This window comes from Pan paniscus, chromosome 13 (genome assembly GCF_029289425.2).
Source record: "Pan paniscus chromosome 13, NHGRI_mPanPan1-v2.0_pri, whole genome shotgun sequence".
In the NCBI taxonomy this organism is placed as follows: Eukaryota; Metazoa; Chordata; class Mammalia; order Primates; family Hominidae; genus Pan; species Pan paniscus.
In genome coordinates this window covers 119,039,408-119,061,839 of record NC_073262.2, presented here as the reverse complement: position 1 = coordinate 119,061,839, position 22,432 = coordinate 119,039,408, and the positions used below count along the sequence as shown (strand labels likewise).

General features: G+C 45.2%; 1 protein-coding gene across 5 annotated transcripts in view; it reads right to left on the bottom strand.

Moving 5' to 3' along the window:
- The window catches only part of SMARCAL1 (SWI/SNF related, matrix associated, actin dependent regulator of chromatin, subfamily a like 1), a 70,913-nt gene extending 49,414 nt beyond the window's left edge, over positions 1 to 21,499 (bottom strand). Inside the window, exons 1-8 of one of the 5 annotated variants that reach the window (XR_004670316.3) lie at positions 21,235 to 21,449; positions 19,990 to 20,026; positions 18,367 to 19,235; positions 17,581 to 17,631; positions 13,361 to 13,594; positions 10,201 to 10,251; positions 5,102 to 5,288; positions 1,016 to 1,166 (exon numbers count right to left, since the gene is read on the bottom strand). Coding sequence is in view for 4 of the 5 variants with exons in the window: in XM_008971918.4 (XP_008970166.1) it covers positions 1,016 to 1,166; positions 5,102 to 5,288; positions 10,201 to 10,251; positions 13,361 to 13,594; positions 17,581 to 17,631; positions 18,367 to 19,177 (1,485 nt within the window). In the remaining variant the exon portion in view is untranslated. Of the gene's footprint in view, positions 1 to 1,015; positions 1,167 to 5,101; positions 5,289 to 10,200; positions 10,252 to 13,360; positions 13,595 to 17,580; positions 17,632 to 18,366; positions 19,236 to 19,989; positions 20,027 to 21,084 lie in introns of all 5 variants that reach the window. The other 4 variants (XM_008971918.4, XM_008971919.4, XM_003818587.5 and 1 more) reach the window with 4 other exon arrangements.
- Between the last annotated feature and the right edge of the window lie 933 nt (positions 21,500 to 22,432).

Genomic DNA, 22,432 nt, shown 5'->3' with positions numbered 1-22,432 from the left:
CTGACCGGCAGCAGGAGGAGCTGCCTCCTCTGCATGAATGGCTCATGGAGGCCTCAGGAAGAAGCCCCAGGCTGACGTCAGTGGCATAAAGCTAGACAAAGCTGTGGACAATGGACCAGGTCTTCCTTCTTCACTGAGTTTGTTCATGGGCTTTTTATTCATTTCACAAAAGCACTCTGATTCCTGGATTTACAGCAAAAAAAGCTCAAGGGTGAGTGATACAGTTTTCTTGTCAGGCTCTGCATCCATAAAGCTACCTGGCAGACAGTGAACATCCCACTCACTGCCCCCTCTACAGAGTGCAAAACCCCTGAGTTGGGAAGTCAGGAGATGCCACATCAAGATCTGCCAGGGCTCCTCATTAAGAGGAAGCATGGAGCTTAACCTCTGAGATTCCATTTTCTCATCTATAAATGGGGTTACTATCTATTGTACCTACCGCACAGGACTGTCATGGGATTGAGGAAAATACAGGAGGTAAAAATATTTTAAAAATTAAGTGTGGGCCGGGCACAGTGGCTCCTGTAATCCCAGCACTTTGGGAGGCCAAGACAGGTGGATCACTTGAACCCAGGAGTTTGGGACCAGCCTGGGCAACATGGCAAAACCTCATCTTTACAAAAAGTACAAAAACTAGCCAGTCTCATAATCCAGTTTCAAAATAAATAAAAATTTTAAAAAACAATAAAAAAGAAAAATAAAAAAAAATTAAGTGTGGTACAGATGAAAAGTATTATTAGCAGGGCACAGAGGTCCCAGAAGTGCCTGCTGACAGAGGAACACAAGTCTCTAAGCCGGTTTCTCCTTGGCTTTCTTCCCTCAAGGTGTAACCTGATTCTAATCCAGAAAACTCCCAGCCTGCCCTCAGGTGGCATCTCATCTCTCTTCCTGCCTTTGCCTTTACTTGAGACAGGATCCTTAAAGATCCCTAGGCCCTGTCTGCAAACCATTATTTTATGACTCTAACACTGAAGAAAACCTTCTCTGTGAAAACTGCAATTTGAAGAGCATTAACCTGCTCCCAGGTGAAGCGCACGGAGGATGGCACCACCACCAGGAGCGGCCACTCCTTCTGGTAAAAGGCTGCAATGCAGATGGCTTGGATGGTCTTCCCCAGGCCCATGTCGTCAGCGAGCAGCAGGCGGCCTCCTTTGGCTATGGCAAAACTGAAGGCAGACAAGGTGAGGACGGCACATTTCCCGGGGCATGAGTTCATCTGCCCTCGCGTCCGGTGGGTCAGCACTGCTGGGTGAAGGCCACTGTACTGGCCAGCCCGGGCCCAGCCCACCACCAGACTTGCTCCCCAGAAGGAAAGGTGCATGGGCCAAATAGGGAGCAGAATAAAAAAGAGAGAGAGAGAAAGCCCAAAAAGGAAAAATGTAGAATGTGGTCAAAAGGTAGGGAGAAGATCTGGAAGATGATTAGGTCGTGGAGGCCAAAGAAGGAAGTTTCCAGTGAGAGGAGTTGCCTCGGCCCACTGTAGGCAGGGCACAGGGGACGTACATGGAGGAGGGTGGTGGGAGTCCAGGACTAGCACTGAGGAGGGCATGCTTACTCACTCCAGAGTCTGCCTTGAAAGGAAGGAAAGGGTCGGGCGCGGTGGCTCATGCCTGTAATCCCAGCACTTTGAGAGGCTGAGTGGGGCGGATCACCTGAGGTCAGGAGTTTGACACCAGCCTCACCAACGTGGTGAAACCCCATCTCTACAGGCACATGCCCGTAGTCCCAGCTACTTGGGCGGCTGAGGCAGGAGAATCGCTTGAACCCGGGAGGCAGAGGTTGCAGTGAGCCGAGATCACACCATTGCACTCCAGCCTGGGCAACAAAAGCGAAACTCCATCTGAAAAAAAAGAAAAAAAGAAAGGAAGGAAGGAAAGAAGAGCTGGTAGGGTGAAAAGAAGGCTTTCTGAAGATTGGAGAGCACTCAGTATGCATAAAGGCAGAGAAAGGGGCTGGCAAAGACAGAAGATGCTGCTAATGAGGAGAGAGGCGGAGAAAAGGATGGGAGGAAGGGTGCTTGTCCAACAGGGAGCACCAACCTCAGCACTGAGTTTTTCACTATGGCAGCCTCCAGGACCCTAAAGCCCTTAAGTGCAGCATCCCTTGCTAATAGTTCATGAATAAAGGTGTATTCCACTATTTCAGAGCCAGATTGGCTGGGGTTGGATTCCCGATTCCATCACTCAGCAGCTGTACACCTTCATGCACATGATTTAACCTCCCTATGCCTCAGCCCCCTCAGCAGTAAGAAGGGAGTAATAACAGTGCCTATCTCACGGAGCTGTGGGAGGGTTAATAAAGCTAATACTGAAAACAGTGGTTGGCAACATCATAAGTGCTAAGGAAGTGCTTCTATCATAACTACTATTCCACAAAAAGAAAAAGAATCAAAACACAAACAGTAAAAATGACTTGCTCGTGTCGCATGATGAAACAGTGAAAAGCTAAAAGGATCCCAAGTGCCAGATGTCTGGTCCTCTGTGCCAAATTCTAGTCTTCTTTCATCTAATCTCTGAAAACTAGATCATTTGCTCAGAATCCTGATAATAAGCCGCTGGGATAGTTCTTTCTCTTTCCTTCTCACACAGTGAAAACAGAGAATGTCACCTCTTCTAATCAGCAGCTAGCAGGGCGGACAAGAAGTCTAGGCTGCACTTGCCCTTTCTGAATTGCCTGGAAACACCGTTTCCAAAGATGGAAAACTGGGCAGCAAATCCCCAGGCAGCCCGAAGCCAGTAGAGTGTGGGGACAACAGGCATTATGGCGTGGCACCCTTCTGTTCTCCCTGCAGCCTGGGCGGGGGCCTGCCTAGGAGAGGGGGCAGCCCTTCCCAAAGCCCAGCTTTGGCGGCCTCACCCTCCACTGGGGAGGAACGGAGCCGAGCAGTGGGCTGCCTCACCTCTCCAGAACAGGCGCAGCCTCCTCCCTGTACACCCACCTCTATGAAATCTTCTGGACCATTTCTGGGATCAACCCACAACACAGACAGATGGGGGGGAGGGCAGGTGTGAAAAGATGTATTTTTTACCTCACTTTCTGATTTACAAAATTGGTGGCCAGCGAGGACAGGCAGTACCTAAGCAACGGAATCCATGGAGAGCCCCACGCCCTTTGAGCGTCTTTTGTTTCAGCCTTCTCAGCTTTACCATCTATAATTTCCAGAAGTTTGGTCTATCCGCATCCTTAGAGCAGAATGGACCCCCTGAATTTCACATTCTCTCCTTTTTCCCCTGCCTAGAGGGAGCCCAACTAAGGAACAAAGTGGCCAAAAAATGACAACAAAGACAGAAAAAGCCTGGATAACAGAGGAACAATAACATAAGTAAATGTCATCCTCCACAGGGTGGTTGAATATAATAGAAAAAAATGCCATACTCAGAAATTAATCAATCAGAAAACACAGATTTAAGCCCCAACTCCACTTCTGGCCGCTGAATAACTTTAGGCAACTGACTGTCTTTCTAAGCCTCAATTCATTCACCTGCTGAAGAGGGTGACTTGGATATTAGAAGATGCTGATATTTCTAAGAGATTTTGCTTTATAAATTAAAGGGTGTGTTCAATTGTAGTTCTTGCATTAAAGAAAACAAAACAAAACATAGAATTGACAGCCCTCCACCCCCAATGCCAAACCCCCACCTCTTCAGACTATGAAAGTTAAAATCTGAGTTTATTTAGAAAATTCTGAAGAAAGATTACAAGTACTTTAGAGCCACAGAGAGAGAAACAGATCTGCCCTGGGGCGCCTCACACACAGAGCCTCTCTCAGGGGTAATGGAGTAACTGGTAAAACCAGCACCCACCACGTGGGCCCAAGGATGGCTAACAGTGCCACGAAGAACTTGGATGCTGAAGGCAGGGGCTGCCCAGGGGGTGGGGCTGGGCAACCTCTACTGCAGCTTTAATAAAGAGGCCCAGAGAAAGAAAGATGAAAGGAAAAAACCACCCTGAGCCTGGTTAAAACAAGGCCCAAAGGACATCTCACCAGCTGGAGGATTGGAATGGCAATGCCAGAGGAGGTTTTGCAGAGTGTGCTATTTAAGAGAGATGGAAGGAAATGAAGAAAAGAATTAGGGGGAAGGGCTGGGGCCAGGTAACATAATAAAGTGCATTGTGCCCAAACGGCACACCGAGACCCAAATCCTGCGAGAGACGGTAGCCAAGCTTTCACCAAAATACCACAATCAGGCTTCGAGCAGGCAGGCTATTGTGGTTTGTCAGTGCCATTGTTAATTTAGGTTCCTTCCCTTGCACAGGGCTCTATGTCCAACTACACTGTCTAATAACAGCTTCTTATTTCTAGACAGACTATCAAGACTTCCTCTTTCTTCTCCTTGAACTCCCATATTTTTAAGAGAAGACTAGTTCAAATACGGCATTTTGCTTCTCCCAAGAAATTCTGGAAAAAAAGGAAAGATCAGGATGTAGGTTTATCTTTTTTCTTCCTCTAATAAGAGCACCTTGACTTTCTTTTGGAGAACTGCCACTTCCCACTTTCAATCCCAGTAATTTAGGTGGGCAGGCCTTACCCTCTGGTTCTAGGGACAGGCCTATCACCAAGTCTAATCAACAAGACCTCAAGCTTCCGAGGCCACAATGACTGGCTCCAACACTGGTACCAGACTTAAGCCATTGCAGTGTTAGCCCCATTAGAAAAAAGGTGCTTCTGTGTGTTGCTAAGCTGAGAATGCAAGCTGGAAGCCCCTGGCGGCCCGAGCTGCCACACTTGAGTAACACCTGCTTGGGAACAGAGCAAACAAACAGAAAGCAGATCTGAGAGAGGAGAGCAGCCTGATGAGATCTTTAGAGATGCTGGATTTTCTCTTACAGGCACTGAGAAATCTCTTTCCTTAAGCTAATTTGAATTGGGTTTCTGCATAGCTGCAATTCAGAGTCTTGATTAACTCATGGAATTTGAAATCAATGGTTACAATAAAGCTTTGGTAACAGCACACCTGGCTGTTTAATGCCTAGACTCTTCTAAATTTTCATCTATCCATGGTAAATAAAAGTTCATACAACAGGAAGCATCTGAATGCAGTCTGTGGTGAGTAATGAAATTTGAGCAAGAGAGGAAGAGAGAGGAAGATCAAGAACCTACTTGACTCCAGCTCTCTGAAAGGGCATCAGATTAGACACAAGCTTGGGGTCCACTTCAGAAAGGTCTGCCTCTGGGACATCTGGCGTGAGACTGAGAGATGTCTTCTTGAGCTGAGAAGCAAACGCCAGGGTGAGAGTCATGGGCAGAGGGTCCAGCTGAACTTGTGGGAGGCAGCGCACCTTTGCAACTGAAAAGAAGAACAGAAGCATATGAGCTGGAGTGTTCATGCCCAAAAGATTTGGAGAAAGAGGAGCTTTGGGATATATATATTTCCTTCCAGTGATGCTGGTCCTAGGTCCCTATATAATGGGTGGAGAAATCTCTTCTAGTCAGGACCATTAACCCAAATGGGAAAAATAAATTACTTGGGATCTACATGGAAATGAAAGCAAATGAATTGCACTGACCTTGCTTTTTGAAAGAATGTAGTCTCACCTGATTTTAAACTTCAAAAAAGAGGGAAAAAAAACCCTTTATTCAATAGAGAAACAGAAAAAGAATAAACCGGAGAGATAAATAAAACACATAATTCTTGGGAGAAGGAGGCTGAATTACAAATTAAAAATGCAGAGAAAAAATGACAGACCTAGAGACCCCTGGCAGTGGAACTACCATTAAATCACTAACCATAGCCTGCTGTCCTGCAGGCTGTCACTTTCAGGATGTTCTTCCCTTTTATAATTTTCCTTTGAAAAATCTTATTAGAAGAGTAGCCATTATTTACAGATCATCAATTGCTCTTTATCCTTTACCTTTTCAAGGGCACTCTGGGAGTCAGAGTAACCCACCAAGAGGCTAATCGTCCTCCGGTATCCAGTAAAGGAAACTACAAAGAGAAACTGGGTATTATTTTACTTCTATCCAATATTATTTGAAATCCTAAGGCTGGTTCTCTATTTCATACACGTACATAAAACATGTGTGATCATATGTTTTCTTAATACCCTCACAAGTGATTCCAAAAGTCTTTTGCCACAACCATCAACTGGTTACCACTGTAAATACTGATGTGAACATGCAGGGCTGAGCCATCTACTGCTACCTCCAATTGCTTTGTATTTTCAATATATTTAAGTCCATTTCTCTCCTCCACTAAATATAAGTACCAGTTATTTCTGGAAACAGTTTCCACAAAAATAATCACCATGAGAAGAAATTAGGGAAGGTTGATGGCTTTAATACAAAACAGACTGTCCATATTGATGCAGAAATACATTTTATACCTCCAAATTAAATCGGAGCATGTTGATTTCTACACACTTCAGGAGGCTGAGCACTCCTTGTGCTTTCAGAAACCATTTTCATTTTAATTCTAGTGATCTTCAGAACTCAAATACCTGATGAAAGCTAAGAAAGGGCTGATGAACTGGCTGGTAGAAAATGCAGGGCTTTGTAAGCATTATGTTCCTTCGGCCATTTAAGAGGAATAAAACCAACATCTACTCTGTCTCCTACCAACTACTGTCTCCAAAATCCTATGCTGCTAGTTCAGCCATCTCAGTGTTCCTGAGAAAGCCACCATTCCCTGACAACGACTGTCTCTACTGTCCTTTCCCTGGTACTAGGAGATGACAGACGTGTTGTCTGGCTTCGTGAGTCATCTAGAAGTCATTTCTGTAAAATAGCTCTTTGCCAGAATGCTACTAGCCACATAGCAGAGATGCTAATGTTTTCAAATAGCAGCTGACAAGACAAGATTGTTGAGAACCCTTCTGGACTGACAGCAAGGGGAAAACAAAAGGACTTATGCCAATTTCACTGGGGGCAAAAGGCCTGAGTCACTTAGAAAAGAGAGAGGAGGAAAGCTTAGATTCTCCTTACTAGAGAAAATAACTCCCACTGCTTCACCAATGAGCATTCATGGACTCAGGTCTTATTTTCATTTCTTCATCAGTTTCCTATGCACACGTTCACTAACTCAGGGTCATCGATCTAATTTCACTCATGAGGAAGGAGAGCATGGGGTGAGGAAGGAGGTGCGCATTCCCCAGGTTCACAGTACTGGCGGAGAAATCAGAACTAAATTGGAACTGGGCTCTATTCTCACTGCTTCCCCTCCCAGCTTCTTAGTTTAGCTGGCTTCTAAATTCCATAATGGGTCATTTTACAAAGGCAGATGGCAATTTTACTCTTATTTCTGTCACTGACTTTACTGTAACCTTGCAATGCTCCCAGTAAGGAAAGCCACTGTTTCCCTTCTCTGGGCCCAACCTTTTCTCAGTCTTATCTTCCGTGAGACACTGTCATGATGAGATAGCAGGTAAAAACTCTAAATCTAGAATCTTCACTCAGGATCCATGGAATCATCTTTATCAAGTGCAAAATCTTATTTGTGGCCATTATATGCATTTTTTTTCTGGGTGAAGAATCCATTCTTTTCATCAGATATTTCAAGGAGTCTGTTGTCTGCAAAAAATCAGGAACCACTCTACAATGCTATGTGAGTCACAAGTCATGGTTTTTCAACACTACATTTATCTACTAATGCTGTAAATGTCCTTTTTGTCGTTCCATAAAAGTCAAAGACTTTATAGCTAACATGTGTGTGTTTCCTGGTTGAAAGACAAAAGCGAGAAGGAAAGAACTCACTTCTATTTTTCTTAAAAAATTCAGCTTTTGTGGCTGGGCACGGTGGCTCACGCCTATAATCCCAGCACTTTGGGAGGCCAAGGTGGGAGGATCACTTGAGGCCAGGAGTTTAAGACCAGCCTGGCCAACATGGCAAAACCCCATCTCTACTAAAAATACAAAAATTAGCCGGCCATGGGGATATGCGCCTATAATTCCAGCTGATAACAGCAGGAGGCAGACAACTTCCTAGGCAGACAGGGGTGGGCCCACAGTGAAACCCAACCTTTAAGCCAAAGACAGACTGAAACCTGAAAACCAGGCTGTCAGTTCCAGGTGGAGTCCACAACCCAGAATAAGAACTGCCTCAATGCCTTTTAGCCAATTGAATGGTGCTTTTTCCAGGCCTGCCTATGGACCAATCAGCACACACACCCCCATTCTGAGCCCATAAAAACCCTGGACTCAGCCACACGTTGGGACTACCCACTTTGGGTCCCCTCTCCACTAAGAGCTGTTCTGTTGCTCAATAAAACCCTTCTCTGCCTTGCTCACTCTCCAGTTGTTCATGTAACCTCATTCTTCTTGGACGCAGGACAAGAATCTGGGACCCGCTGAATGGCAGGTGAGAAAAGGGCTATAACACATTCCTGGTCTGCTCGCCAAGCTGCAGGCAGTGACATGCTCCTGTTTGCCGAACCACAGGAGTGAAGAGTGGCAACCTTTCTGGGAGCCCAGACCTTGGGACTCCCTCAGCCAGAGCTGTAACATGCTGTAACACCCCCTTGGGGCTCCATGGTTGCTGGTGTCTTCAAGTTTTCAGGCACCAGCACATTCCCATCATCCAGATGCTGGTGCCCAAGGCAGAAGCTGCTTGTGGTATGCCTAGTCCAGCTGCAGCCTCATACAGAGCTGGTGCCTGTACCACAGTCTGGAGCTGCCCGCTCTGCTGCAGCAGCCGGCACACCTGGCTATGTGCTGTGGCCAGACTCTACACTCACTTGCTCACAAACCCTCTGCTGCTCCATGCCTAGCTCGCCCTCAGTGGGTGTGGAATCTGGACTGGTAGCATGAGCCGAGCGCAGCCTGCCAGGTCGAGTGGGCAGAGCAAGCCCAGTGGCGAGCCCAGCTGGCAAAGTGGCACCAAAAGGATTCTGTGTACAGCTACTTGGGAGGCTGAGACAGGACAATCGCTTGAGCCTGGGAGGCAGAGGTTGTAGTGAGCTGAGATCATGCCACTGCACTCCAGCCTGGGTGACAGTGAGACCCTGTCTCAAAAAGAAAAAAAAAATCAGATTTTGCCAAATAATTCCCTCTACGTCACAAGTTCCAAATAGTAGCAGCCAGAGAGTCTCAAGATCACCGTGAGCCATTCTTTCTGCTTCAGCCAGCGTTTATTAAGTTACCATCTCATATTCAAACCTAATCATGTAGTTCACAGCAAGTTTTGCTCAAGGAACCAAAGGCTCTTCCTTTATATTTAATTCCTATGTCAGGAGAGCAGATAGAGATTAAAGACCACTGCTTTTTTTTACTAAAGGGACAATGGGACCCAGAATGTTTAATTATTTACCCAATGTCACATCATAAGTCACATAAGAAGGAGACAAAAGGAAGGAACCCAGTTTTTCCCTCACATTGAAGCCCTAGCCTGCCAGGGAAGATGGCCAATGACTCAGAGCTCCCAGGGTTGGCTCGTGTCTGTCCTGGCCTGATTGGTACCCACAAATGACTCCTTCCTTGGTTTGGGAGGCCCAACAGGCCGTCAGGATTAGGAGAAAAGCAGAGGAACATAAGCCATGCTAGCTGCAAACCCAATGCAGAATTGTTACAGCCAGATAGATAAGGGACTGGTATTCTGGTACAGTCTGAGATATGACCATATTTCCTTTTTCCAGGCATATTAGAATTTATTGCCCCATCTAAGCAAAACATAGAGAAGAAAAATGATAAACCCAAACTGGCTTCCTCTTCTTGCACTTATGCTATTTGTACACATATCCCTTTTCCTTGGTCAGTCTGTAAAGTGCTTGTTAAAATGCCTAAGTCCCTGGCCTTGACTTCTGCCTCAAACAGAACTCTATTACGAAGTCCATTCCCAGTGATACTCTCCTATCTTTCTTGATCATCCCATCCAGTTCTAGAAGTACACTGAGAGCCTATTCTTAGAAGTAATCTATGGTCACTTCCACCTAAGCTAAGCAATCCTAGCTCACTTCTGATTCCTAAAGTCTATGTACCCATGCTTCTAGCACTTCTATGACAGCAGGAAGGTTTCACAGGCCTGGGAAATTTCACTACTGCCACCTCACCCTTATGACAGAAGAGGCCCGGCATTTGTCTGGGCTGTCATAAAGCCACCATCTCAGTGGATGTGGACAAGGCTGCATCCTCACCTTTACTTACCCTGTACTCAAGCATCCCACCACAGCAAAGGGAGGAGAAGATTCTTCAAAAATACATCAAATTTAAGGTGAATTATTAAAGCTTAACAATAGCATGATATAAAACAAGTAAGGAAGGCTTCTCACTTAGTTTACTGTGCTCTTCCAAGAGAAAGCTCCACTTCCTGGTCTTGACATCTGCAATGACAAGAAATAAATAAGCAAATAGGACACCCTGCCCTTCTGCTACGTGATCACACTTACTCATTTATTCCTTGGTTTCATAAACTTCCATTAAGCTTAGACAATGTGGCAGCTGGTCCTGCACCTAGCACTGTGGATACAGAAATTAGGAGAGTACTTTCCCTGGAGGCTTCCCCAGTATACTGGGAGGAAAAAGAGGCAGAGATGCTGACAACACTGGGTTGTAAGGGTTGTGATAAAACGTGCCACAGGATACATGGCTGGGGAGGGTCTAGCAGGTCAGAAATGCCCTGAGTGACAGGGGTGGTAACTGTAGCTCACACCTAAGCAGCATTCGCATTCAGCCCGGCACTGTGCCAACACTCAGTGGCACCCTCTCATCTGCCCCTCCCAAGTCTGTAAGGTGGGCTGTTGTTAACTCCATTTTACACATGGGAAACAAGTTGCATGTGGTCAGTGGTCAAACTGCCAAAGTTTCAATTTTGGCTCTGCCTCTTGCTAGCTATGTCACCTTGGGCAAGTCACTGTAACACCTCTCCCTCAGTTTCCACATCTGAAAAATAAAGATACTACAACCCCTACCTCACGGGTTACTGTGAGGATTACATGAAATTAAAGGAAAATGCTTATAAAAGTATGACTGGAAAACAATGAGCACCCCAAAAGCCAGTTATTATGAATTATTGTTAGTGGGATTATTACATCATCTGCTAATCAGCATAGTGTAGTATAAATTACACACAACATCAACTAAGAAAGGTGAGCATCTTTCTACCCAATGGTGGCTGATTCTTTAAATAGAGGAATTTCTCTACTAATCTATCTTTTGAAAAATCAAGAAAGCTTGGTCTCAGTAAATGCTATCTGGGCAGCAAAAGTTCATTCTTCACTGTACGATTCCTTCAAAAGCAAGGTGGTCAGAAAAAGGCATCGTGGACACAGAGTCAGTTTCAGGAAAAAGCGAGGTCGTCCAGGTACAACCTGATGGAAGGAACAAAGCAGACAGACTAATCGTAAATGCAGAACTAGAAGAGGAAGGCCCTTCCTGACAACTTGATTCTCACAGTGGCACAGCAGCAAACAGGAAAAGCTGTGAACAACAGCTAAGGCAAGGGAACCAATCACGGTTTTTGGACACCTGGGTGTGAGCAGGATCAGTATCTATACCTTCATGGTACCCACTCCCAGAATGCAGACCATGTCAGGAGTGTGATCTCACAGGCTGGTGATAGACACATATCACTGTATTTGCCTTTTTTATTTTTGAGATTGTCACCCAGGCTGGAGTGCAGTGGTGCGATCTAGGCTCACTGCAACCTCTGCATCCCAGGCTCAAGCGATTCTCCTGCCTCAGCCTCCTGAGTAGTTGGGATTACAGGATGGCACCACCACGCCTGGCTAGTTTTTGTATTTTTAGTAGACAGGGTTTCACCATGTTGGCCAGGCTGGTCTCGAACTCCTGTGACCTCAGGTGATCCACCCACCTTGGCCTCCCAAACTGCTGGGATTACAGGCCACCATACCTGGCCTGCAGTTGCCTTTTAAGGGCCACCCCAAGCTGAAGCCAAACACCTGAGGGGGCAGGAAAGGCAAAGGATCTAGACTGTCATGGAGCAGCTCGTCTCACGACCTGCCTGGGCCTCGCACAACTCCCCTGTGCCCTGCTCACCCGTCTGCCCTCATCAGTCCAAACTGCATCCATCTAAGGATGATGACGTAGCAACCAGCATCAGCCTCCTCCGGAACCCAAACCCTGATGAAAGCTCTTGTTAAGCAAGCAATTCTAGAGGCTTCTTCCAGGACGATGCTTGAATGTGAGGTCTCAAAGGCATGAGGTTTTAAGTATTTGAGTTCTACTTGATTAAGAACAAGATTAAACCAATTCAAGAATGGGGAAACACTGATCCATAAAAACTACATAGTTTTTAAAAAACAATGTGGCCCAAGCTGAGAATGACACCCAGGAGTCCAGAATCTATAGCTGCTTCTCCCCTATTCTGACAGGGCAGCTTTTGAATAACCTCATGAAAAAATAAAGCAAAACGGCCAGGCACGGTGGCTCACGCCTGTAATTAATCCCAGCACTTTGGGAGGCCAAGGTGGGCGAAGAAGTTTGAGACCAGCCTGGCCAACATGATGAAACCCTACTTCTACTAAAAACACAAAAATTAGCCCAGTGTGGTGGCAGGTGCCTGTAGTCCCTGCTACTCGGGAGGCTGAGGCAGGAAAATCACTTGAACCCAGGAGGCAGAGGTTGTGGTGAGCCAAGATTGCGCCACTGCACTCCAGCCTGGGCAACAGAGTGAAACTCCATCTCAAAAATAAATAAAATAAAATACAGCAAAACTATTCTGTTGTGGCCAGTAGATTTCAAGACTGGCTTATAATTAGGCTTATCTGAAGATTAAAAAAACCAAAACAAACAAAAAACACCCCGACAATGTCCAAGCCCCACCTCTGACAAAATAAACAACATCTCTGGGTAAGAACCAGGCATCGGTGCTTTTGAAGTGGCCCCGTGATGCTGATGGGCAGGCCGAGAGCAGAACTACCAGCATTTTCAAACTGTGGCACCATCACCAGCAGCAGCACCAGCTCAGGGAACTTGTGAGAAATGCAAAATTTTGGCTCCATGCTCAAGTTCCAGAATCAGAAACTCCAGTAGTGGGGCCCAGCTAGCTGCGTTTTAACAACCCCTGCAGGCAGTTCCCTGCATGCTCAAGTTTGAAAACCACTAAGTTTGCATATGGAAAGGCATTTATTTTTATGGCAACCACCTGTTTTTCTGCTCTGCAAAGGCCAAAATAAAAACAGATGGGTTTTAAATGGCTGAAGCAGGAATTTACCTGCTTCTACCAAGAAGATATTGACCAGGGGGAAATTATGAGGTCTTCTCTTTGGGAGGCCTTATGACAAAACAGCCGCCACTGTATGTTTACTATCTGGAACAATTAACGTGTCATCTTTCTATAGGAAGAGGAGCAGAACAGGAAGTCTTTCCCAAGAAAGTAATTTTTGAATATTCAAGGTAGAGAAAAACACCTTATGTTGAGATCACAGACCACTACACATTCTGGGAATCAGACAAAGACCAATTACTTGCCATATCTTCTGGAATCCATCTGTTTAAAAAGCGCAATAAGGTCCTGTGAATAACTGATGTCTGCCTCGAAGTAGGCCCTGGAGATGAGCATGCATCGCCCTTTGACAAACGAAAGGGATGGAGCTGATGGAAGGCCGGCCTGTCCCTCACTGCTGGTGGAGGGTGACTCGCTGCTGCCATAGGCCCATTCCAGAGGCTGCAGGTTGACCGTGGGGAGGCTCTGGGCTGCTTTCACTGCCAAAGAAGAAGAATCGAACAGAAGTGATAAAGCAGGGGACTATGATGTGGCTTTGAAATACAGGCAAGGGAAGAGGGAGAAAGTGGGGAAGGGACATGGTCAAGAGGCACTAGGTTTGGCAGGAAGGCAAGAAAAGGCACTGTTAGATTAGGAAGACTTGAAAGTGTTTTTTAGTTGGGGCTTTGGGAATTTCAATATTTGCTGAATGTAACTTTCCATCTCCTTAAGTTTTTCTTTTCTTTTTTTTTTTTTTGAGACGGGGTCTTGCTCTGTCACCTAGGCTGGAGTGCAGTGCCATGATCATGGCTCACTGCAGCCTCAACCTCCCTGGCTCAAGCTATCCTCCACCTCAGACTCCCCAGTAGCTGGGACTACAGGTGTGCACCACCACATGCGGTTAGTTTTCGTATTTTTTGTAGAGACAGGGTTTTGCTATGTTGCCCAGGCTGGTATCAAATCCCTAAGCTCAAACCATCTACCCACCTTAGCCTCCCGAAGTGCTGGTATTACAGGCATGAGGCACCATACCTGGCCTCCCTACATTTTTCACATCAAAACATTTAAAATTCAGAAATTAACAAGGGGAAGAGGAAGCTCGCCAGGATGAATAAACTTATTAGATAATTTCTGGCACGGTGTTGGAGAAGCCACTGAAGTCAGCACACCACAAATCACCCAGTTAAGCCCACTCCTAGGTCGCTACTCTGTCTACTGCTCAGAGAACAAAGGAGTGAGGACCAGGATCACCAGGTCACAAACACACAGTTCTGAACATTATTTCATCTACTACAGATGCATTTTATAATGAACAAATTCAGCTGTGTAACACTAAGCTGTCAACAGACACACACTGGAGTGAAAGGAAAAAAACCCTGAGTAAAGAAATATAAAAAGAACCCATGCTTTAAAAAAGTACTAAGACCACAAAAGAAGAGGGTAGAGATGTAGCCAATTCAAAACAGGAGGAAAAAGACTAAGAAACATTTGAAGAAATGTTCACCTTCACAAATAATCAGAAAAATAAGATACTTTTTTACTTCTCAAACTTGCAGGATGAGAAACAATTAGACATCCATATTGCTAGTTGGGAATAAAACCTGCTGGAAAACAATTTGGCAATTATAGCAAGAGCTCTAAGAATAATGATTCAACTTCTGGGAATCTATCCCAACTACCAGTTGAAAATACAGACAAAAACTTAGGTACGAAGGTGTTCCTCTACAGCTTTAAAACTGGAAAAACTGGCAGCCAATTAAAATCAAGCAGGAAAAAATAAACAACAGCAATTTAAGCAATGTATGACACATTCATAAGACAGAATGTTATACAGCTATCAAAATTTATTTTGTATTAAAAATTCTGGAAAAGACAAAAGTAGTTCAACAACACGAAACCATTTCTTGAAGGTCAAAATGGCCCATTATGATAATGGACACATTTTCATCACTTAGAATTAACTGTTAATATTCAGTAAAGTAAATATGCTTTATGCTGGAGTATTAAATTAAAAGGGCAAAGTACAAATTATATGCATATATAAAACTTTATATTTTAACGCATAGAAAAAAGGCTGGAGGGAATGAAACCAAAATGTTAATAATGGTTAGTTGAGTGGGGAGATTACGGGGGATAGTTTTTCTTCTTCACACGTCAAAATATGTTCTACAGTGAGTATGTGGTAGGGTTAATGAAGCCAAATCCAGAGATATACCTAAAGCAAAATGACAGAAAGACTGACACAGAGACAATTTTATATGTTATACCAATAAAAAGCCAATCATGACACACAATCATGAACCTATCTGAAACTTAGAAATACAAGGAGAAATTCACAAATCCATAATTATGGCAAGGAATTTCAAGGTTTATCTCAGCAGGCAAAAGCTCAAGTGTGTAACACATTGGTAAAGATGCAGAGGAGCCAAACAATTAGAAAAATTCATCTAAAAGCTATATGGAGAATTTTTTTTCTCTTCTATGAGCTTCATTGAGAAGTATATATGGAGAATTTTGTATCCAATAAACATGGTTTTCAAAACATGTGGAGCATTACACAAAGCAATGATAGTCGGGCACAGTGTCTCACATCTATAATCCCAACAGTTTTAGAGGCTGAGGCAGGTAGATCACCTGAGGTCAGGGGTTCAAGACTAGCCTGGCCAACATGGAGGAAGCCCCATCTCTACTAAAAATATAAAAATTAGCCAGGCATGGTGGTACACGCCTGAAATCCCAGCTACTCAGGAGGCTGAGGCAGGAGAATCACTTGAACCCGGAAGCCAGAGGTTGCAGGGAGCCAAGATCGCACCACTGCACTCCAGCCTGGGCGACAGAGTGAGACTCTGTCTCAAAAAAAAAAGTAACGATATCACACAAAAAACCTAAATGAATCTGCAAAAGCAGGAGTCATCTAAGTCACCATGCACCGTGGTCAGAACAAGAGTAAAAAGACAAAACAACCGCAACAGGGGAAACCACTGGTTTAAAATCACCAGCAATGAGAATACCAGGTGTCAAAATCTGCAATCTTTATCCAGAGCCTTGGGTCTCCCCGTTCCAACACCAAATAAATCGATTAAAAAATGAGCCCTCGCTAGACGGAGCTAGCAGCAGCAGCGTTATGGGTTGAATTGTGTCCCTCCAAAATTCATGTTAAACACACAGCACAGGACCTCAGAATGTGATTGTATATGGAGATAAGGCCTTTAAAGAGGTTAATAAGTTGAATGAGGTCACCAAGGTGGGCGATAATCCAATGACTGGTGTTCTTCTAAGAAAAGGGAGAGACCCTAGGGATTTGCACACACAAAGGAAAATCCACACAAGGACACAGAGAGAAGACAGCCACCTGCAGGGCATGGAGAGAGGCCTCTGAAGAAACCAACCCTACCTATCTCAGGCTTCCAGCCTCCAGGACTGTAAAAAATAAATTTGTATTGTTTAAGCCACCCAGTCAGTGGTACTTCGTCACGGCAGCCCTCGCAAACTAACAACACTAGCAGCTACCAAAGAAAGATATCGCCTAATGTACACATTTCAAGAATTGGAGGCCAAGGAGAAAACCAGGAAATTCTGCAGGGAGCTGTCCCATCACTGGCCCAAACCACCTTTCCCAGAGACTGTACTGGTGCCTCCAGATAATCCTACCTCATACCCCAAATCTGCAAAGTGACCTAAGCATACATCCTTATCTTTTCCCTTCTTAAGCTGGGGGGAGGAAGAGAGGGTGTAGAAATGGCAGCTGGGGGAGAAGAGTAAAATAAATGGAAGATGAAAACACAAAGCTGACGCTTTGACACAGGTGTGCAAGCTCCATGTACCAGGATCAAGTGACAAAAACTTTAGTGTATGACAGTTTTCTCAGAAGACAGAGGGACGTAACCAGGTGCTGACTATGACCAGACACTGCATTAGCTGGAACTTGCCTGGCCAATGCCCCCTCCTTGCATTTTTGAGTAGTTAGCTGCACAGAGAGTACTCTGAGGATCTGTGCTGTTTGCTGAACTGTTACCTTCCTGGGAGCAGGGGCTGGCAGGCTGCCTGAGCTGCCTGTCACCGCCGGGGCCAGCATAGTCTGGTGGGAATGTGTAGTCTGAAGTCAGACTGTCAGGGTTTGAATCCCAGTTGTACAACTTATTGGCTATGTGACCCTGTGTTACTGACTCATCCTCCCTGGGCCTCAGTTTCCCCATCTGTAAAAAAGTCATTATTAAGGAATAAAAGTCAGCATAAGGGGCTTAGAATAGCCTAATGCATAGCAAGCATCATTTAGTGCTAGCTTTTGTTAATACTACCAACGGCCTTCACCCACAGAGCTGCCTCATTAGGCTAGACAGAGTGGGAAGGAGTGTGGGGGGGTGCCCTGAAAGGGTTTTCACCACCTGTAAAGCCATGCACACCATAAGCTAGACTACATGTGATACTCTAAAGATTTTCAGCGCCAGTGTCACCCTCCATGAGAGACAACCATGTGTCTACTTACTCAAGGCACTATAGTCATTCATGCTGAAGTTCCACGTCTTGGTGTCAGGATCTGAAACAAAACAGAGGGCTGATGACTGTTGACAATTTGTACTTAGGCACTCAACACAAGCTTGTCTTCTAAATGAATGAATGAAGGATGCCAAGTTCAAAACAGCTGACCAGCAAGCCCCCACTGATCTATAAAAATCTCTGTAGAGGACAAAGAGTAAATATAGATAATTCTTTTATTCCATGTAGTGGAATCCAACTCAGGCCCTGGGAAGTTATGAACTTCACCTAAGAGGACTGGGGGCAGAGTAAGGACTAGAATCCAAGTTCTCCAGGTCGTAGTGTGGTCAGGCAAAGCAGTATGAGGAGTAATGGCTCTGGCCTGTAATTGAGTTAGTCACATCCTGACGCTGCCTTTCCAGACCAATGAAACTGGGCCTGTCACTTAATCTTGCTGAGCCAGTTCCATCGCCTTAAAAACTAAAATAACATCTACTTATTTCAAAAAAACTGCTGTTCAGCTTAAGTGCTACAATGCATATAAAGCACCTGGCAGAGGAAGCGTCTTCTCAGTAACATTCAACTGTTCTCCAGATGGCCATGTGACAACCATCAAGTTTAGCAGCTGTTTGAGGGAATGACTATTATGAAGGGAAACAAGCTAAAATTGAAAAATTTTTAACAACTGGATGGACAGCATGTGCCAATGCACTCTCTTAATATTTATGAGAAACTGTTAGATTAAAAGAGACTCCAAAAATAAGAAAAAAAAAAAGCTGAAGAACGAAGACATTACCATAATTCTTGCTGGGCAGGGTCTTAAACACTGCAATGAGTTCCGCATTGTACCCAATCAACACCTGGAAACGATCGCCGTTCCTTACGCACTTTCCCTTCTGAGAGTTCACTCCTTTTTGGACTGAGGACCCTGACTTCTGTTGGAGTCTTCCTTCTGTCCTGGGCGTTACACTCTCTGAGCTAGAATGGATGTAAGAAATGTTCTGCCCCGAAGGGGAGGCTTTTGCTGTCTTGGCCTCTAACTTAGCATCCCTGGGAGGCTGTCCAGAGGAATGAGCTGGTGTCTCTTGGGAACTCTTTGGTTTGGCCAGAGGCTTATGAGTTGGGTTAGCAAAGGGTGTGAACCTGATCTCAGGTGAAGCCTGAGCATGACCTTGACCTAACTCATAACTCAAGAGCTGTTGTTTGGGGACCTCTGGAGGACTTTGTGCCAAGGGAGGAGAGATTCCAGTGAGAGCCATTTGACTACGTGGACTGTGGCCTGGGCAGGCTGTGGGCATTTCTTCTGGCTTTTTCCATATTCCCTTTGCCTGAAAACTGTGGGAATCATGAGGTCTTTGGTCAGCATTAGATGAGCTACTGAGATTCTGTTGCTTGAAAATGACACCATGGCTCACTGGCTTACAAGACTCCCTTGGGAAATTTTGGGATGGGCCTTGCTTGGCCTGGAATGGGTTGCCAGCAATGGAGATGCCCGAGCTAGTCCTCTGATGCTGTTCTGCCAATAACTTCTCAGCTCTGCGGGCCAGAGCCTTTTGTCGATTCTCTTCAATCTTTTTCCTCTGCTCCTCTGTAAGAGGCAAGGACATTTTCACAGAGAAATGCTTATGCAGGAATGTCAACCTTTAATTGGAAAGTTGGCAAAAGCTGTGGAAGAAAGTAAGAAGAATGAAATGAACATTACATGTATTAATTGCCATACTCCAACCATGATTTTAACAAGCTTTTGTCCCAGAAAATGCATAATGAACACAACTAAAGGATGTATTAAAGTTTCTTTTATAATTGCACACACACTGAAACAGTAGGCAGCATATGCTGAAATAAAGACCCTGATCAAAAAGCAAAAAGCAGGTCGGGTGTAATCCCAGCACTTTGGGAAGCTGAGGCAGGTGGATCACTTGAGGTCAGGAGTTTGAGACCAGCCTGGCCAACATGGTGAAACCCCATCTCTACTAAAAATACAAAATTAGCCAGGCGTGGTGGTGCACGCCTGTAATCCCAGCTACTTGGGAGGCTGAGGCAGGAGAATTGCTTGAACCTGGGAGGCAGAGGTTGCAGTAAGCCAAGATCGTGCCACCGCACTCCAGCCTGGGCAACAAGAACAAAACTCTCAAAGAAAAAAAAAAAAGCAAAAAGCAAATCCAAAGCTAAAAAGGCATTTCAGAGGCAATATTTCTCTCCTTCTCACATGGTAACTCACATGGTAACTCAATGGTTCGAAGCACTGCCAAAATGGTGAGTAACTCTTCTGATAACTCACATGGCCCAGCCAAGGTGAGTTATCAGAACCTAAGAAAGTTATGCATTGCAACGTAAATCCATCAGATAATGAGAAAGGTGACATTTTTAACCAGAAAGCATAATAGATTAGACTGAAATAGACCAAACAACCACATACCATGGCGTGACACTTGCTAAAATAGTCTTTTTCCAACCTAGAAGAAGGAAAAAAGCATTAGCCTCCCATAGACTGCACACTGAATTCTCCCCTCACATTCACCCCTTTTTATCATTCCTGGCAAATCAGTCTGCCTGTGGCTCAGTGCAAGCCAGAGCAGCTGGCCTTAGGACCTGACTTCCAAAACACAACACACGGAGCAACTGACTGACTCTCCTGGGAAAATAAGGAGCAGGAAAAAAAAAATTATGTGTTCACTGTGCAAATTAAGATGCTACATAAAGATGTAAACAAAAAAGAATAAAATTACTCTGTAATCTTACCAGCCATCAATAACCACAGTTGAAATTAATAATTTAGAGTATATAGTTCGGATTTTTTTCATCCATAACAAAATGGCACATATTTAGGAGATATAAGAATTTATTATAAAGTAGGATCATTGTAAACATTCCATATTGCACCCTGATTATTTTTTTCCATGAATTTACCCGGAACATTTATTTTCCTATGAGCTGAGACATGTTTACAATATTTTAGAAGTAGGGGGCAGGACACACCAATTTGTCTGGCTTGGTTCAGACTAAATAGGCTGCATCTAATGTAATGCTATGTAACGGTTAGAATGATGATGTAGGGGTACTCCAGTAGCATTGCTTAGGCCTCTGGGCAGCTATAGGGTTCAAAGGCTTCCTTCCCTGCTGGGGCTCCCTTTGGCCAGAACCCAACCCCCCTCCCCCCTCCCCCACCACGAAGTATCTATCCCCGGAGAACTTCCACCTTCTCCAACCATTAGCAGTTAGGAAGGGGTGAAGAGGTTAGGAAAAGGTTTTGGAGGTGCACAGCAGAAGCCCTCAGTCTCTCTGGGTAACACACTCCTGCCTAAGTTTCCAACCAGGGATCTCCTGCACCTCCAAACTCCCCAGATCCCAGGCCTGGTAAGCTGTCTCCACTAACCAGAGAGACTCGGCCATAAGACCCACTGATCAGCCCCAAACCATAAATCCATTCCGCCACATGGACGCCCCTCTTCCCCTCTAGGCAGGGACCTCTGCCCCCCGCCCCCCACGCCCCGCATTTCGGGGCGAGCCTCACCCAGCCTCAAGGTAAGCGGGCGCCACGCCCCACTCCCACCCCTACGATCTCCACTTGGATTCACCCTTCCCATTGGCCCACTTCCTCCTCCAGGCTGGCATTGGTCTCGTCCGCCTCCGCCGCCTTCCTGCCAGTCTACCACTTTCTCACCCAGGGAGGCCTAGAACGCGAGCCGCATTCGCCCCCGGCCCTGACCCCAGGCGCGACTGCAGAGCCTCCCGAGCAGGACCGGTCTTCCGAGTGGACGGTTAGGCCACGGGTATTCAAGCGCTGCGAGTTCGCCAGCCTTATTGTAGCGGCCAGGCCTGAAGGGCTCGGCCACCGCTGAACTACATTTCCCAGCAGGCAACGCGGCCGCAGTTTCGCTTCCAAAAGTAAGAATGATGAGACGAGAATGCGAGCGGGGCTGCAGTGTCTTCTGGGATTTGTAGTTCGGGCCGGGAGCCTGGCGAGAAACGGGAGCTGCAACGTCATGGGCGGGGCGAAAGTGGTGCACCCTGGAAGTTGTAGTTCTCCAGAGGTTTAGCCAAACACTAGGTCCTGAAAGCCTAGGACGTTGAGGTTTCCAAACCCGGAGTCTGCTGTCTCCAGAGGGCATCCCAGACAGCCATACTAACTTGGCAGCTCTTAATAAAAAGTATCTCCCCGGGGCATCCATTCCTGGTATTGCTATACTTGCTATTTAAGCCCCACCCGCTGCGCCCGGCTGCCATCATCGTCATCATTGTAGTCATCAGTCATTGTGTTTAGCATAAATATGAGTTACCTCATTTAACCGCACTACAACCTATGGAACACATTCTTGTCCCCCTTTTACAGAGGGAGAAACTAAGACAGCTATTTGATAATATTTCTCAAGGCTTTATTAAGCTAGCTTGTGATTCTGATTCCATAGCCCCTCCTCTTGAGAGAAGATTAGTCATGAGACTTAAAGAGTCACTTTACCCCATCCTGAGCACCAACATCCTGAGCCATCCTGAGCACCATTGGTGATAAATATAACATTTCTCTATCAGTGTGCATATGAATGTTGCTATTGTTCTATTTTCAAACATGACTCATTTAAAAACAAACAAGTCTACTAAAGGATTTGAAAAAATGGACCAGACATGCTAAGAAAAAGGAAGCACAGCAATGTGTGTAGTTTGATTTTTTTTTTTTTTAATCCTTACCTGTACATGTATGTAAACTCATAAAGGTCTGGGAAGGAAACTTAAAAAGTCACCAAACTGTTCAGGAGCAGAGTGGCATGAAATACACTTTTCAGCTTTTTAATCTCTATTTTGCAGAATGATTTGAATTTTCTAAAATAATAATGTAGAATTTATGTGACTTTTGAAACAATAAA